The sequence below is a fragment of the Pinus tabuliformis genome, chromosome 7, assembly GCF_031772625.1.
Source record: "Pinus tabuliformis cultivar Carrire ecotype Pingquan chromosome 7, CPIR1, whole genome shotgun sequence".
Taxonomy (NCBI): domain Eukaryota; kingdom Viridiplantae; phylum Streptophyta; class Pinopsida; order Pinales; family Pinaceae; genus Pinus; species Pinus tabuliformis.
Window position 1 is genome coordinate 616,446,163 of NC_142293.1, and position 15,168 is coordinate 616,461,330.

At 35.4% G+C, this 15,168-nt stretch overlaps 1 protein-coding gene across 1 annotated transcript; it reads left to right on the forward strand.

Annotated features, from left to right (window-relative positions):
- The first annotated feature begins 12,447 nt into the window (after nucleotides 1–12,447).
- Nucleotides 12,448–14,335, forward strand: LOC149248945 (uncharacterized). Its single transcript, XM_089451451.1, has 3 exons — nucleotides 12,448–12,607; nucleotides 13,237–13,366; nucleotides 13,495–14,335. Exons 1-3 carry the CDS (start codon nucleotides 12,448–12,450, stop codon nucleotides 14,333–14,335), a joined length of 1,131 nt encoding a protein of 376 aa, XP_089307577.1.
- The last annotated feature ends 833 nt before the right edge of the window (nucleotides 14,336–15,168 follow it).

Below are 15,168 nucleotides of genomic sequence, written 5' to 3' on the forward strand. Positions count from 1 at the left end.
AATAAATTGATCTTACAAATTTCGCTTAATGTCAAGTTATTGAATAATATGTAAATTTATGTTATTATAACTTTCTTAAACAATTCAATGTCATAAGAATTATAAAAAAAATATTATGTTTTTCCAAAATAGAAAATAATAGAATTTTATTATGTTAATTACAATAATAATTTTATTAAAATATTTAATGATTAAAAAATACAATATAATCATATCAAATTGTATAGTCAATTCAATATGTCATATAAAATTAATACATAAAATAATATATTACATTTATTATATTATATTATTTGATTTTATATGGTATCTTATTACATGTTATATAATTTAGTTGTATAATTTAAATAATGTAAATTTTAATTAATAGTATATTATACAATTAAAAATTTATGAATTTATATTTATAATTTTTTTTAAAGTTATTTAAGTACAAAGGACAAATGCATTAGTTGTTCAATGATAATGACTTTTTCTTGAAAAACTCAGTTTTATTTATAGTCATATCAATACAATTTTTTAATTAATTTTATTTTGGTACAATTTTTCAATTGAATTTAACCATGGTTACATGGATTGTGGTGCAAAAAGTGATTTGCAAATTCATAAATATTATTTTATTGATTTAGCTATTATTTTATTATTTCCTTAGGAGACCCATTTATTTGTGTCGTTGATCCATGAATAATTGTTAAAGAGATTAAAAAGTGAAATTTTAAATAATTGTATAATTTGGCCACACAATTGATTCAACCCCCCTCTTAGTAGTGTCCTGGTTTCCATTGTTTCTAACAATTGGTATCAGAGCCAGTGTCCTTTAGGATCAATTTAGCAGCTGGAAGGAAGATAAGGGATCATGGAGAACCAGGACTGGATTACCTGAGATGGAGTTCCATTTTTGAATGGATTAAATTATACAACTTGGAAGGTAAGGATGAGAATCTTCTTGCAAGCTCTTGATCTTGATGTATGGCTATCTGTGGAGAATGGAGTAATAAATAATAAGTTTGATAAATTAGCCAGGAAGGAAATCATGAGGAGTTATTTAAGGCAGACATTGAGAAAGTAATATGTTATAAGAATACCAAGGAGATATGGGATAAATTGCAGTCCATATATGAAGTAGATGTGAAAACTGCATGTGGTGTCAAGATTCTTTCCATGGGGGATAAAGAAGGCAAAGATTCAAAGAGCGTTGAAAATCATGAATTGAATGATGATTCTTATGTATCAATAGGCCAAGTCGATGATCAACACCGAGAGAAGATGCAATCTGTATGTAAGTTATTTTTTTGTTGTTAGTGTAGAACAACAAACCATTTATCTTCAAACTGCTTAGCTACAAGTAATGGTGAAAGTAAGAGTTGCTCATCAAGTTGTAATGAAGATAGAGATACCTTAATAGTGATAACAGATTTTGACATTGGTCACGAAGACAATGGGTCCACCTCTGGTGAAGAGGAAGAGAGGGCATCTCACATATCAACAAAATAATCCCTAGAGTCATCAAGGGAACACACTTTTGAGAGTGAAATAAACACTAGTGCTAAATATAGTGGCTCCTCAATTGAGTTGGAATATATTGAAGAAAAGGTTTGTTTGAAGAGGCAATTCATATTAGGTGTTGAAGAGATTAATAAATTTAAAGCTATAAATGCGAAGCTCGAAGAAGAGAACAAGACATTAAATCAGAAAGTGTTGAATCTTCAGAAGCATGCAGAGAATTCTGAAGCGTTTAAAGGAAATCAAACTAACGATTGTTCCTTTCAGGCCAATATAAAAATTGAAGATGATGGTGACTCAACAACAAAATTAAAGGGACCCATGAATTTGGCTAAAATAAGGTCTCGAAATGCTGCAATGGCAAAGAAAAGAACACAACAAAATAAAGGGTCTTCCGGGAATCAAAATAAAGGTATGTAGCCCCTCATCTTCTTTTGTAATAACGCGAGGAATTTTTCCTCCATGTATGTGTCCAGAAAGGAAAATGAAGGTGCATCAACATATATGGAATGCATAATTTTAGCCACAACCACAAATTCCTTAGAAGAGAAATTCGACCAACCAAGCACAAAGAGCCTTTTCTCCTCAAAGTCCATATTTTCAATGGCGTAAGAGTAGCAAGTGAAAAAATTATAGTCCAAGAAATTAGACAAGCACAAGATTTGGTAAGAAGTATAAATCTTGTGTCCCCTTCTTGAATAAAGTTGAATGTTATAGGTGTAAGAATTTTGGGCATAAAGAAGGTGCATGCAAATCTAGAAAGTTTTTTTATTTTTTATTTTTTATTTATTTATTTATTTATTTTTTTAGAATGCTGCAATAGAGTTGAGAGCCAACAAAAAGAACTGCACAGGATTTATTTAAACATCTAGAAGAAAGGAAAATAGAATGGTGCATAAAGGCAGTGCAAAACAATGTTTGGATTTGAAGATAATCAATAGAATATTGGCACATCAAACTCTAAAATTTCAGTGGTTGATATATCATATATTACTTGCAATAGGCAGAGATTCTAATCAGACAAAAGAAGCAACATCAACCATGACAGTCCTCCAAAGAAATACAATGAGAAAGAAGAGCAACAAGTAAATTGAAAATTGGCTTTAATTAGTACTAACAGGAAGAATGACCAGTGATCTCTATGCTCAGACAATGGTAGAAAGTCACTTAGTAAGGAAAACTAGCACAAGAAATCAACTCATATCTAGGTGTGGAAGAAAAATGAAGATAATATACGCAATGGGAGTAGATCCCTTGTTCCTCTTCATTGAAGAGAAGAGTCTGGCTTCAAGGGAAGTCGTAAAGGTGAGATGCAAGGATAAAAAAGGAACATGCCAATGAATGCATCTGAAGGATAAGAGAAGTATTGAATCTTGTTGTCAAATCATATTGATAGATAGTTGGTCATGATGTGTTTACAAACTTTTCTAGAAAGCATTGCTTACATATTTCTAATGCAAAGAGGGAGCATGTCCATAGGGGGGTTATATTCAAGTCAATATTTTAGTATCAGATTATGCATTGAAAATTGATATCATTAATTGGTACTAATTATGTGCTGCAGAGGCTAATGTTGTTTACTGCATATGTGAGTAATCAAAATGGATTGGTTTTTATGATGTTGTTCCAATTGGTAATTGATATCACATGGTATCAAAGGTATTGTCAAATGGTATTTACAATCATAATATGGTGTTCGTGTTGTCTAATGTTGATAGGAAAATATTGGTTGATATGACTATTTTTCACAGTGAGTTTGTTGTCATTAGAAGTATACCAAGTGAAACACAATCTGAGTTGTTGGTCTAGGCGTGCATTGGTGAGAGTCCCTCTATGTTTGTCAAGTAAGAACTCCTAAGTGTTTTTTTTCATCAACTGACAATTGATGGTGTCATGTAAGAGGTCATGTGTATGTGTCTAGGTAGGCAATATTATGAATGTAATCATAACTGAGACTCTCACGATCATGAATCATTTTTCTCATGACTCAGTTGCACAAGCATGTGTTATTTTAGTAAGAGAACCCTCTTGCCCTCTTGAAGCAGAGATTGGGAGTAAATATTCTTTTCCCTTCAACTCAATCTTCTTCATAGGACAAAGAGGAATCTCCTTGGATCAGATTAGAGGTACCCAAGGTTTTCAACATAAGAAGAAGTAGTTGACAGGTCCACACGATCAGAAGATAGAGGAAGATTGGACGGGGGGAGCATGTTAGTATATTTTCCATTGATTTCAAAGGGGGAGAAGTATTTATGATAAAACACAAGATGGTAAATGATAATTGGAAAAGCACAAGGAGAAGTATCAAAGAAAAGTATAGATCATTGGTAAAGATGCGTTGTTTGATCTTGGTGTTGCCATCAATGCCAAAGGGGGAGATTGTTGGAAATATGTTATCATTGATAACAGAGGCAATGACAAAGGTGATAATGGAAAAGAAAATGCAAAGGAAAAGGCAATGGTAAAGGTGGAACATGAAAAGAAAAGGCAAAGGAAAAAGCATTGCAAATGGTAAAGAAAATAATAAAGAGTGGCAAAGGTAACTTGAATGATGTAGAGGCTTTGGAGCAAGTTTTAGAGAACTAAACCATATCAGATGCAAGTGTAAGCCACCCATATCGATCTAAGAGCTTTGAAAGATCTTTCCAATGATATATGAAAGTCCTGAAAATGTCTCCTAGATCAAAATATAGAGCCAATAAAAGTTTGGTGGCCCCAAGGCCTTCATAGAGAGTTAAAGGTGGCTGGAGTACTTGGCGCATAGATAAAGTTGGCGCAAGTGCCAAACTTGGTTCCAAGACCAGTAGAGCCTCTAAGTGAGAGCTTTAGATAGAAGTTGTAGACAACTTAATAGCGAAAACCATTATTATTGGCCACATATGGAGCAAGATGACACCATCCTAGCAGTGGTATCCCATTGGAAGAACCCCAGAGAATTCATATATGGTGCAGATGTAAAGTGTTGAGATGAATTGAGCGGGTGGCACCCACATGGCAATGGTAGCCCAGAAGTCTGTGTAGGGCACACACGGCTAAATGCCGGGAGGAAAGTGTTGGGCCACATTCCAAATTTTTGATGGAACTGGAGACAACCATTTAGATGGGCTTTGTGGTCACAAGGAGTGGTTTCCCGCACAGTTGATTATAGAGATCAAGCACAGAGAGCTACTCTAGGGACACTCCTCCCAAAACCATAATCCACTTAGGAGTGGTGTCGAGGAGAAGAGTTATTGAACCCAATGGTTTTTTGAGTTAATAAAGGAATTCAATGTAAACCAAGGCCTTGAGGACATCAGCATAGGTGGAAACATATGATTGGCCTAGACTATAGAAAATGATGACATCAGCATGGACACGGGACAGGTGGATTCAACATTTTTGGGCACCCAAGTGGCCCTTTTATGGGTGACACATGTCACAACTCATAGGTCAACACATGGAAAAAGTGATATCATGGCGATGTCATTCTGATGGGACGGGACACATCAATATTTGACTAAGCCTTGAGAGTCATTTCATTGTCTCTTGCTATAATTGGAGGACCCCACAAGTAAACTCATCCCCTAAGGTATAACCTAACGAGTTTATTATGGGAGCACAAAGTAATGCACCAGGTTACAGGGTGTCGAGACACTATGGCAGTTGACAATGTGGTGGCCAATAAAAAGGGTGTCAGGCAGACCCCATTGACATCTCATCCTTCTCGATGGAGCCTGGAAAATTAATATGGAGGCACGCGGGAATGCACCAGGATAGATAATGCTATGGGAAACGTGCCCACACAAGGTCTCGTGTAGCGATTGGAGACGAGGGGTACGAAAGATAATAGAAGGAGTCAGGTTTGGGAGCTCTAGGCTTTGTGATTGGACCCAACCCTGGGGTAAGTTTGCATAGAAATGAACCCAGGGTGTAGAGAATAGAGTCGTGGAGGCTCTTGGGAGGTTTTGGCTAAGTTCCTAGACTTGTCCCTTGGTTGTTTTGCATAGAAACACAACCAAGGGATCGACGGAAATAGAATGTGGGGCCATCCCCAAAACCTGAAATCCTGTAACTTGTTAAGAATTGGAACCAATAATAAAGTCGAGAGATTGGGAGCTTCGGTCCTAGCACTACGCATGGTCTCTTCGCATAGAAGTGTGACCAAAAACATAAGAGTTGTTAACAAAGGAAATTGGCCTGTGTAGGGCTCAAAAGGGCCTGGTGCCTAGGGCCTAAACTTGTAGTCGTGGAGACTTGGTCTTATGGTGGAAAAACAGGTAAAGGGCCAAGAGAAAAGGAGCTCAAAAGAAAAAAGGTGGAATTTTTAGTTTAACTGCAATTTTGGTTGTGAAATTTGGCAGTTAAGCCAAATTAACTGCAGATAAAAATAGCAGGCACATTGCTAAATTCTTTAAAAAGCCAGAATGTAAAAAATAAGCAGAATAACTCAGTTCAAGTTGTAGAAATGGTAGTAAAGGTTAGTTTGAATTAGATATTAAGCCTAAAACAACAAACACAGTCCATATTATTGAGATGAGCATGACAAAGGAAAAAAATAAGGCTTCATGCAAAAATTAAAAAATGAACAAAGCCAAAGTTAGCATAAAGAAAAGACTATAAAAGCAGGCCCAATTAAGCAGAATTCAAGTAGCAGAATTAAGAGATTGCAGAAAGGAGTGTGTGGAAGAGAGTCGTTGGTGCAACATGATACATAATAGTATGGGTATGCATCAAAGGAAAATTAGAGAGCAACATTGGTGTCTCAAAGGTGTTGTTAAATATGCAAAGAAGTGCATTGGTGATTAGTGTTGGTGTTGCTGGTGCATGATTTGTTCAGTAACCAGAAATTGTTGAAGGTGATATTATTGGTGTTTTGCATTGGTAATCAGAGATTATTGAATATTTTTTCATCAATAAGAAGAAATTGATGAAGGCGTTTTTATGGTGGCTTTGGTGAGTAGTTGCAGTGAGCATAATTTGTTTGATTTTGACGTAAAAGGTCTCTTGGTTCTAGTATGAAAATAGATGAAGGATCGATGAAAAACACCAACAAGTGGTAGCTTACAGATCAGGGGTAGGATCTCTTTCTAGTGGGTGCTAGTAAATATTTGGGGGCAACAGTCCCTTTCAATAGAGATTGATAAACAAGCAGGGGAAAGTGTCACTTCTAGTGAGTACTAGTAAACGAGTAGGGGCAACAATGCCTTTCAGTGGTATTTGATAAACGAGAAGGGATTGTCGTTCCTTTCAGCAGCAGTTGATAAACCTACAAGTGGTAGCTTGTGCGGCCATGACATAATCAAGTCGAAGCTTGTAATAAAAACAAGATTGGTTTCTTGACGTAATCCAAGGAACTATACCTGTAGTTCCCTTGTGCACTTCCAAATTGGACACACATTTCATACATTAATTTATTTATTTACAAGTCTACCCTAGTCTTAGTCGATGATACAAGTATGGTGATGTAGTCAACATTGAGTTGTCTCCTTCTTAGGTTAATATAACCTTCATGGTAGACCATATGTTGATATCCTAATAGTTCTTCATACTCTTTACTATGTATATTTTTCATAAACACTCGGGACTTTGGTGTAATATCCGCACTTCTATTTACAATATATTTATGTATAAATTCAAGGGAAATACTTTTGTCACTATTTTACATGGCATTTTTTGGACAGAACATTCAATCATCATAAGGCACCTCACCTTGTTCATGTGATACGCCTCACTCTTCCACATGATCACTATAAGGTATATGTACCATAGGTATGTGGACAATCATGATGTTTTCCTTGGATCCCACAATTTACACTCCCAATTGTAACCCTAGACTCCTTTTTTGTGTTCCAATCCCTTCCATTTGGTTGTTGAAAACTTGAAGGTGTTCCACGACACTTTCGCCACTGAGTCTTGCATCACCTGCTAACACTTGAACAATGCCATGATAGTCAAATGCTCTATGAGGTAAGTTAAGTCATAGCAAAAGGCTTTGTTCATCCTCCAATTTTTTTCTTTCGATTTATTTCACATTCACTTCCTAATATGTGGTTCCCGACTCCATGACTGCATTCCATTCTAGGTTTTAAATGAATGCTAACTAGAGGGTCGACCTATAGGAGAAATGGCATTGTCACTAAATTGATTTTCAGATGATTAGATTTATTTTATTCTCTGGTATGTTCATTGAGGGTCTGTGATTTCCCTTCAGTTCATGAACCAACACCAAAATTATTTATGGTGTTACAGGAAATTTCTTCTCGAGTAGTGTACTGGTATGATCACTAGTGGTGTTTCCTGGCCTCAAATGATCATAGATAAGTCAACACCTTAACCACCAAATTTTATTGCACGATATTTGATTGTATTATTAATTCATTTTACCCTGAATTTTCTCCTCTACTGTTTTCACCTTCTTACCCCCAGTTCCCTTATATTGTCTATAAGTGCCGAGAGGACAATGTCTCATGACGAAAACAGGTGTGTGTTGCCTCTTTATTTTCCTTGATACTCTGTTATTTTTTTCCATGGTTCACTTTTATCTTCATTACTCTCATGTTAAGCAATGTATGACTACTCCTTGTTTTGTTTATAGGTATATCCATTTGCATCTCGGTGGCTTTTGCAATGAACTTCACCAAATTTATGACATTAGCCGATGTAGTTCTCCCTTTATCAGGTTGGTGTCCTATACGACCTCCTAAGGTGTTTTCTTTGAGGTATGAGTCATTTGTGGGCATGGAGACAAGTCGTTAATAGTGGCTAACCAGAGTTCCAAACGGTTTTCTCACGCTTCGTAATTTCCTGCTATGTGACGCCTCACTAAATAGATGTTAAGGTGTGTGGTAGACATTCAACTTCTCTACAAGCTGTGAATTGTAACTAATAACTCCAGAATGAGGGTTTTGCTTTTAACTTATCTTTTCTATGCATAAAATTAAATCTTGATTATGTCATCATGGCCTCATAAGGCTCTAATCTATAATTTCTCTTTTTATTTTTTTCATTTTAACTATCTATAGATTTATGTCAATGTTATTCTATGGATATCTCATGACATTAGAATATATAGATATGTATTTATTACTTGCTTATGTTGGTAGTTTACATTACCGTGGATATAATTCATTTCTTTAAAGAGGAAGAGTTTCCTTGGTTGTAATTATGTTTACCCTTTTAATTACCATTGCATATGAATTATTGGTTTGTAAGAATCTTAATTACCCTTGTTCCATTGCATCAAACTTTATTGTATATATAGGCTTACAGGCATATTGTCTAGTGAATATTGTTTTAACCTAACAGTCAATGAGTTAATGTATATATGTTTTGACGGATAAGATTTATTTCTTGCTTCTACTATTCTAGGATGCACAATTGTTGGATAATACTTGCATATTGATTTTCCCTGCACTGAGTCTCGGTATTCCTTGTAAAAGCCAAGACATTGTTTTCCTCAGTATTGAATGATTATCTGGCCTCTAACAATATATTACCCTCATATTCCTAGTTTACTTCTTATGCACATTCCAGATCATATACCTAGCCTTCAGAGGAGCATAGTCCTTTCGTTTAATGATAAAAGAAAATTATATAACTTGCGGTTACTTTTGGTGGTTTTGCTTTGCGCCCTCGTCTTTTTGTTCTCTGAGTAATAAATTGAGGTAATATCCTTACCTTAAATTAGTTCTTCTTTCGAGATTTATACCCTTGGTTACTGATTACCATCAAAGGTTAATCAATATAATTTTTCTTTAATCTTCAAATATGCTCATGCCTTTCTAGCCACTTAATTATAATTTTGTATTTGCCTAAAAATAAACCCCTTATCTCTGAATGATTGATCTCAACTCTATTAATTCCTTTAGTCAATTTTTCTTTGCCTGAGTCATAAAATGTAAGAGTATCCCTTCCCCTAAACTTTATGTGCTTAACTTATTTATAATGTTACATACTTATTTATGATCATATAGTCTATAATAAATATCTACTCTCCACGATGACTACACTTACTGTTCTCTCTAGTTCACAATAATTATGTACCTACTACGCATTTTCCAAAGTCAATCCTTCATTACCAGAGGAAAATCCACACTTGCTTAACCAACAACATATATCAGATTTTGTATCAGTGAATAAGCACACTACACAAATTCCATAACCATTAGTAACTTATATGGTCCAATAATTTTAATATAAATACAGATATGACCATCACAAATATTTCAATCTAACCAACCACTATTCCTAATATTTCCAAGAGTTAATCACACCAAAAAAAATTAAAATTACCTCCGAACTCGGGCTATATAAAAGATTTACATCACTACGTTCATCAAAATAATTTATTTTAAAGGTAATCAAATTCTAACCATCAAAATCTATCTTAAACATAATTGGATTCTTACCAACAAAGTCCACCTTCAATATAATTGAATTCTAGTCTGTGAAATCTATTTTAAATATAGTTAGATTCTAACCATCAGCATGACTCGAAAGAAACCACTGGAAATTCCTTAGTCGTGTTGTATACTACTGGAAATTATCTCAGAAAGAAATAATTTCCACCCATCCATGAACTGATTTCCCCCAGTTCATCTCAAACAAATAATATTCTTATCCTTTGGAATCAACAACCCCTATGATTTCTTATGAGGTATATTTATGCCTTTCTTCCTTGGCATATTTTTCTTTTAACAACGTCCCGCTTTTCAGGGTGTGCCAACCCACTCACCTAGGCACCTAGGCTTTTCTTGCTTTAAAGCCTGCCTTTCTGTCTTGTGGTGCTTATCCCCGTGCTTTTCCTCATTGTTTTTTACAACTGAGTGATTTAATACTTTTTTCCCCATCATATTACATCTTACTAATCAACTCCTAGAGATTTTTAGGAGTGACTTAAGGGAAGATTATCCTAATCTTATCCCTCAATTTCCATATCTTGGCAATAATCTAGTTTACTCTAGTGTTTCTTTTCCAAATAATTTCCAATTTTCTTTTTCATTAGTAAATTTATTTATTACATTATTATATTCCATGACTTTCTAGCCACAACTAAAATAATTAACTCTAAAAAATAAAAGTATTTACATAGAAACAAAGCGGTGTTACATTAGTTATTTTAGAAAGTAGAAAAATTATCAAATGTCTAAAAGCTTGGATACTCATTTATTACATTATTATATTCCATGGCTTTCTACCCACCACAACTAAAATAGTTAACTCTAAAAAAATAAAAACTATTTACATAGAAACAAAGCGGTGTTACATTGGTTATTTTGGAAAGTGGAAAAATGAACAAATGCCTAAAGACTAAGATACCTACCTGGAGAAGTGCTACCACATCAACTAGCTAGCTCCATTGCGAAGTCATCATATCAACTCATCCATAGCTACCACCTATCATCTTTTCTATATAGATTCCATGTCATCCTTGCTCTAAGGAAATTCAAAAATCATATCATTTTGAGTGTAACTTTAATTATACTATAAAAAGTCCATATATATTTTTAGTTATACTCCAAAAAATTTAGATGTATTTTTAATTATATTACAAAAATTCAGATATTACCAAAAATACTTTCGACATCACATCATAAACTCATTACTATTAAAAATACACATTTAACATCTCATCGTTATTCCTCTCAATATTGCCAAAACACTTTCTCATATCCTTGTGTTATCTTGAGCATGTGATGAGGTATACTTGTATACCAATGTATTTTTAGTTATACAACAAAGAGTCTAGATATTACCAAAAATACTTTTAACATCACATCATAATCTCATTACCATTAAGAATACACATTTAACATCTCATATCTCATCATTATTCCTTGTGTTATCTTGAGCATTTGATGGGTAAACTTTGGTGTCTCTAAAGCTCTCTTTTGCTTTCATGCTACCCTAATATATATTTTCTCTGGAATGTCACAGGGAAGCATTAAAGTATAGGAACCAATAGACTACAAACTAGTAATTTTCATGAATGGACATATTACTAAGTCCAGATCAAATTATTAACTTTTATGATTGGACACATGAGCGGGTGTTTTCCTGTAAAGTTTTCTTTTGTTTCTGTATTCATCTTTCACAACGGCTGGCTGAATGTTGTTCGACGACAGAGTGTATGCGGTGGTGTTTCAGCGAAGTAGTACGGATGCGATAACTTCGTTTACAACAATGTTTGGCGGTGAAATGATTACAAATGTGAACTGCGTGGAACAAAACATGACATCCGGTTGGTTAGTCTATGGTTTACTGTTGTGACAGGGTTGGAATTTGAAAAAAGACACGGTTTTCAAAGTTCTTCGACCAGTTTTCATAGTTTCAAGCGAAAACATTAACTGTTTTATAATTTTTAATTTTTTAAAATGTATTTCACAACTAAATCACCGCGTGACAAACAATTTGCTCGTCAAATTCCACCCCAGTGTTCACTCATCACTGTCTACTTTATTTAAAAAATTCTACTTTATCTCAGTAAAGTTATCTTTCACAGACGAGACGCGATTGTTGAGCCTAGGGAGTAGATGGTAGCGGCAGGAAAAGCCAGCTCAGCCCTGATTGAATATGTCTTTCGTAGCTGCAACTCAGTAAAGGGACGTTCAATGACCGAACATATGGAGTGAAATTTCGCGCCACGTAGGAATGTTACATCGTCATTTATCATTCACCTCTACCTGTGTTCGGGTTCCTGCTCTCATATTCACAGATTCTACGGTCACAGTCATACGGAATCAAATCCAATGATTGGTGGGTTGCCATGTGCGACTTTGGAAAATAGAAGGCTTATGGGCTCCATGCTTTCGCCATCCATCCCTGTTGATCGCCATCGCTCTACTTGTGAATTCGTTTATATATCTGCCACGAGTTGATTCCCAAGCCCAGATCAGCCAACGTACGAGAACTCACCGCCGAACTGAGTTACTCGCAGAGAAGATCCATTGGCAGGCAAGGGTAAAAATGAGGTGCACACAAGGGCAACTAGATGGAGCCCCCGTTTCCTCCAAACCGAAGATAAGAAAAGGTCTTTGGTCACCTGAAGAAGACGAGAAACTTATCAATTATATGAAGAATAACTGCCATATCGGCTGCACCTGGAGCTATGTGGCCAAGCATGTTGGTAATTAATGAAGTACCCAGTTCCATTCTGCTTTATTTCAGTTCTACTCTGCTGTATTTTAGTATTTTAACAACGTTAATAATATTAATTTAGTTTGCATTCATTCCAATTAAATTAAAAAGGTCAAAAAATCAAAAGATAAACCTGAAACATAAGATTTGCATTTCATTTTACTTAAAACGGAGTAGTTCATTAATTTTTATGAAGTACGTTTTTAACGAAGTCTTTATAACGAAATGCAAAGTTTGTTTTTGTAGTGAGTGCCCTATCCTCTATATAATATCTCAGTGAATACCCTTTTCCTTGTCTGTACAAATATAGTACTTTCAGTGACTACCGTCTGCTTTTGGTTCAAGATCGATAATAAGTTAAGTCTCCTTTTTATAATCAAGAATTTTCAAGCATATAGTGAATAATAAGTAAATTTTATATTTGAGAATTTTCAATTCTATAATAGGCTTTGGAAATTTGATGAATATAAAAAAATATGATAAACTTCTTTCATATTTATAGGATTTCCAAATATACATTACCTGAATTGCAGACCTTTCCAATTTTATTCATAAAAAGAGCTTCCCAACCCAACTAAGTAAGACACCTTAGACTAATTCATGGTCATGTATATACAGGTCTGCAGAGATCCGGAAAGAGCTGCAGGTTGAGATGGATTAACTACTTACGACCTGGCCTTAAACACGGAGCAATTTCACTCCAAGAAGAACAATTGATCATACACTTACACTCTATTCTGGGCAACAGGTTTTCTTTTGATCCATTCATGCACATCTGCTCTCTTCTATTCACTGATTTCTCTATTAATAATTGTTCCATTTAACTGCTACTTTTTGTCCATCGATCTGGAAAAGTGAATGGTGTTGACGACGCAGGTGGTCTCAAATTGCCTCCTATTTGCCTGGACGCACGGACAACGAGATCAAGAATTATTGGAACTCTTGTATCAAAAAGAAGTTCAAAGAATTTCCCTGCTCCTCCACCGAAGCCAACGGCAACAGCAGCACAAAATTTGATATCCCCTCGCAATCCGATCCCACATACAATACTAATACAGTCCCTGCGCAGGCTCATGGTGGTTATATGGGGTTTCACTCTGGCAAACCTTTGGACGTCATTCCTGAAGGGTGCCTGCAGTCCCTTGATACCATCTTGAATGCATTGATCAGTGAAGAAAATCAGCTTTATGGTGTTCAGAACGGATTGGATTTGAAGTATGAGCAAGAACATGAACAAAACAATGAGTTTGCAATTGATATACACCCCACCAACAACCAGCTTATTTCTTCCTCACCGCTGTGGACTGATTCTACTTCAACTCAGGCCAGTGAGAGCTTCTCTCAGGCTTTTACATTTCCCAGTCTGCAAGCGCAAGGGCATACTTATAAGACCGCAAAATCATTGAGATGCGGTCAATTCATAAACTCGTGGATTACATTGCCATCTAATGAAACGCCTGCTCTTGATGAGATCAGTGACTCGATGAAATGGGAAATTGGAAAAGATGGCGAGATGCTTATGATAGACTATTCTTCTTTGACAACATCTCCTGGAACAACTGCACGGAGCGCTGGCCATTCCTACTCAAATGCAGCTGATTTTAGCAATGTTTACCCAGAAGCTGAGTCATACCCACCACATCATTCCCGCTCCCAATTTAGTGCACCAGAAATTCTATGGGCCGACGTTGATCAGTACTCTAAGATCCAGTCTTAGGATCAGGACGATTGCGACCGCGTATCATACGAAAATTGACTTGAATGTTTCTTAATCCATGAGTTAATTTTCTTGTGCGACAAGTAGAGTCCACTGTCACGTGATTCATCAAAGTTGTAACCTCCGATGCATCAAAATTCAAATGTATGCCATAGATTAACATCTTCAACGTATGTCATCTGATTACGTCTTCATTTAAACTGTCAGTTTCACAAGCTTTTCACAAACCTAATTAAAGAAAAGTTATAATATATTTAAATTTGTACACTTAGCTGTGAAAAAGAGAACGCAGTTGTCCCGACTTTTTGAAAGCTTTTCTGGTGGGTTTTTCCGGTCAAAATCTGGCAGGAATTTATTGGCATAGCAAGTTTGATAGCTAGTTTCTGCACAATGAAAATCAAAAATAAAAATTTTAAAATCAGCTATCTTGAATGCATCGATCCGTGACCAGAATCTCCAAAAAAAGTCACATTATACACAACTCCAAAAAGAACTTGCTAAAAAGCATATGGACCGGTTGAAAAAGCTTATTAAAAAGGTTCTTGAGGTGTAATAATCTCATTGCGAAGTAGCGTAACGTATTGGATTTCACAATTTCCACCGACTATGTACAACAATTTGGTGAGGACGGGTGACTTAATGCTTAGGCAGCCCATCATACATGAATATCTAGAAAGAGCTTATTGTCTTGTAGTCATCTCCTTTTGAGAGTAACGGATAACAACTCTGATATAGTTTTAAACAAAATTACTATCTCAAACTCAAATTTATGATTTTAACCAATCTTATTTGGTCTTATACAAAATTAACATTTATCTTACTTTGAAATGGGA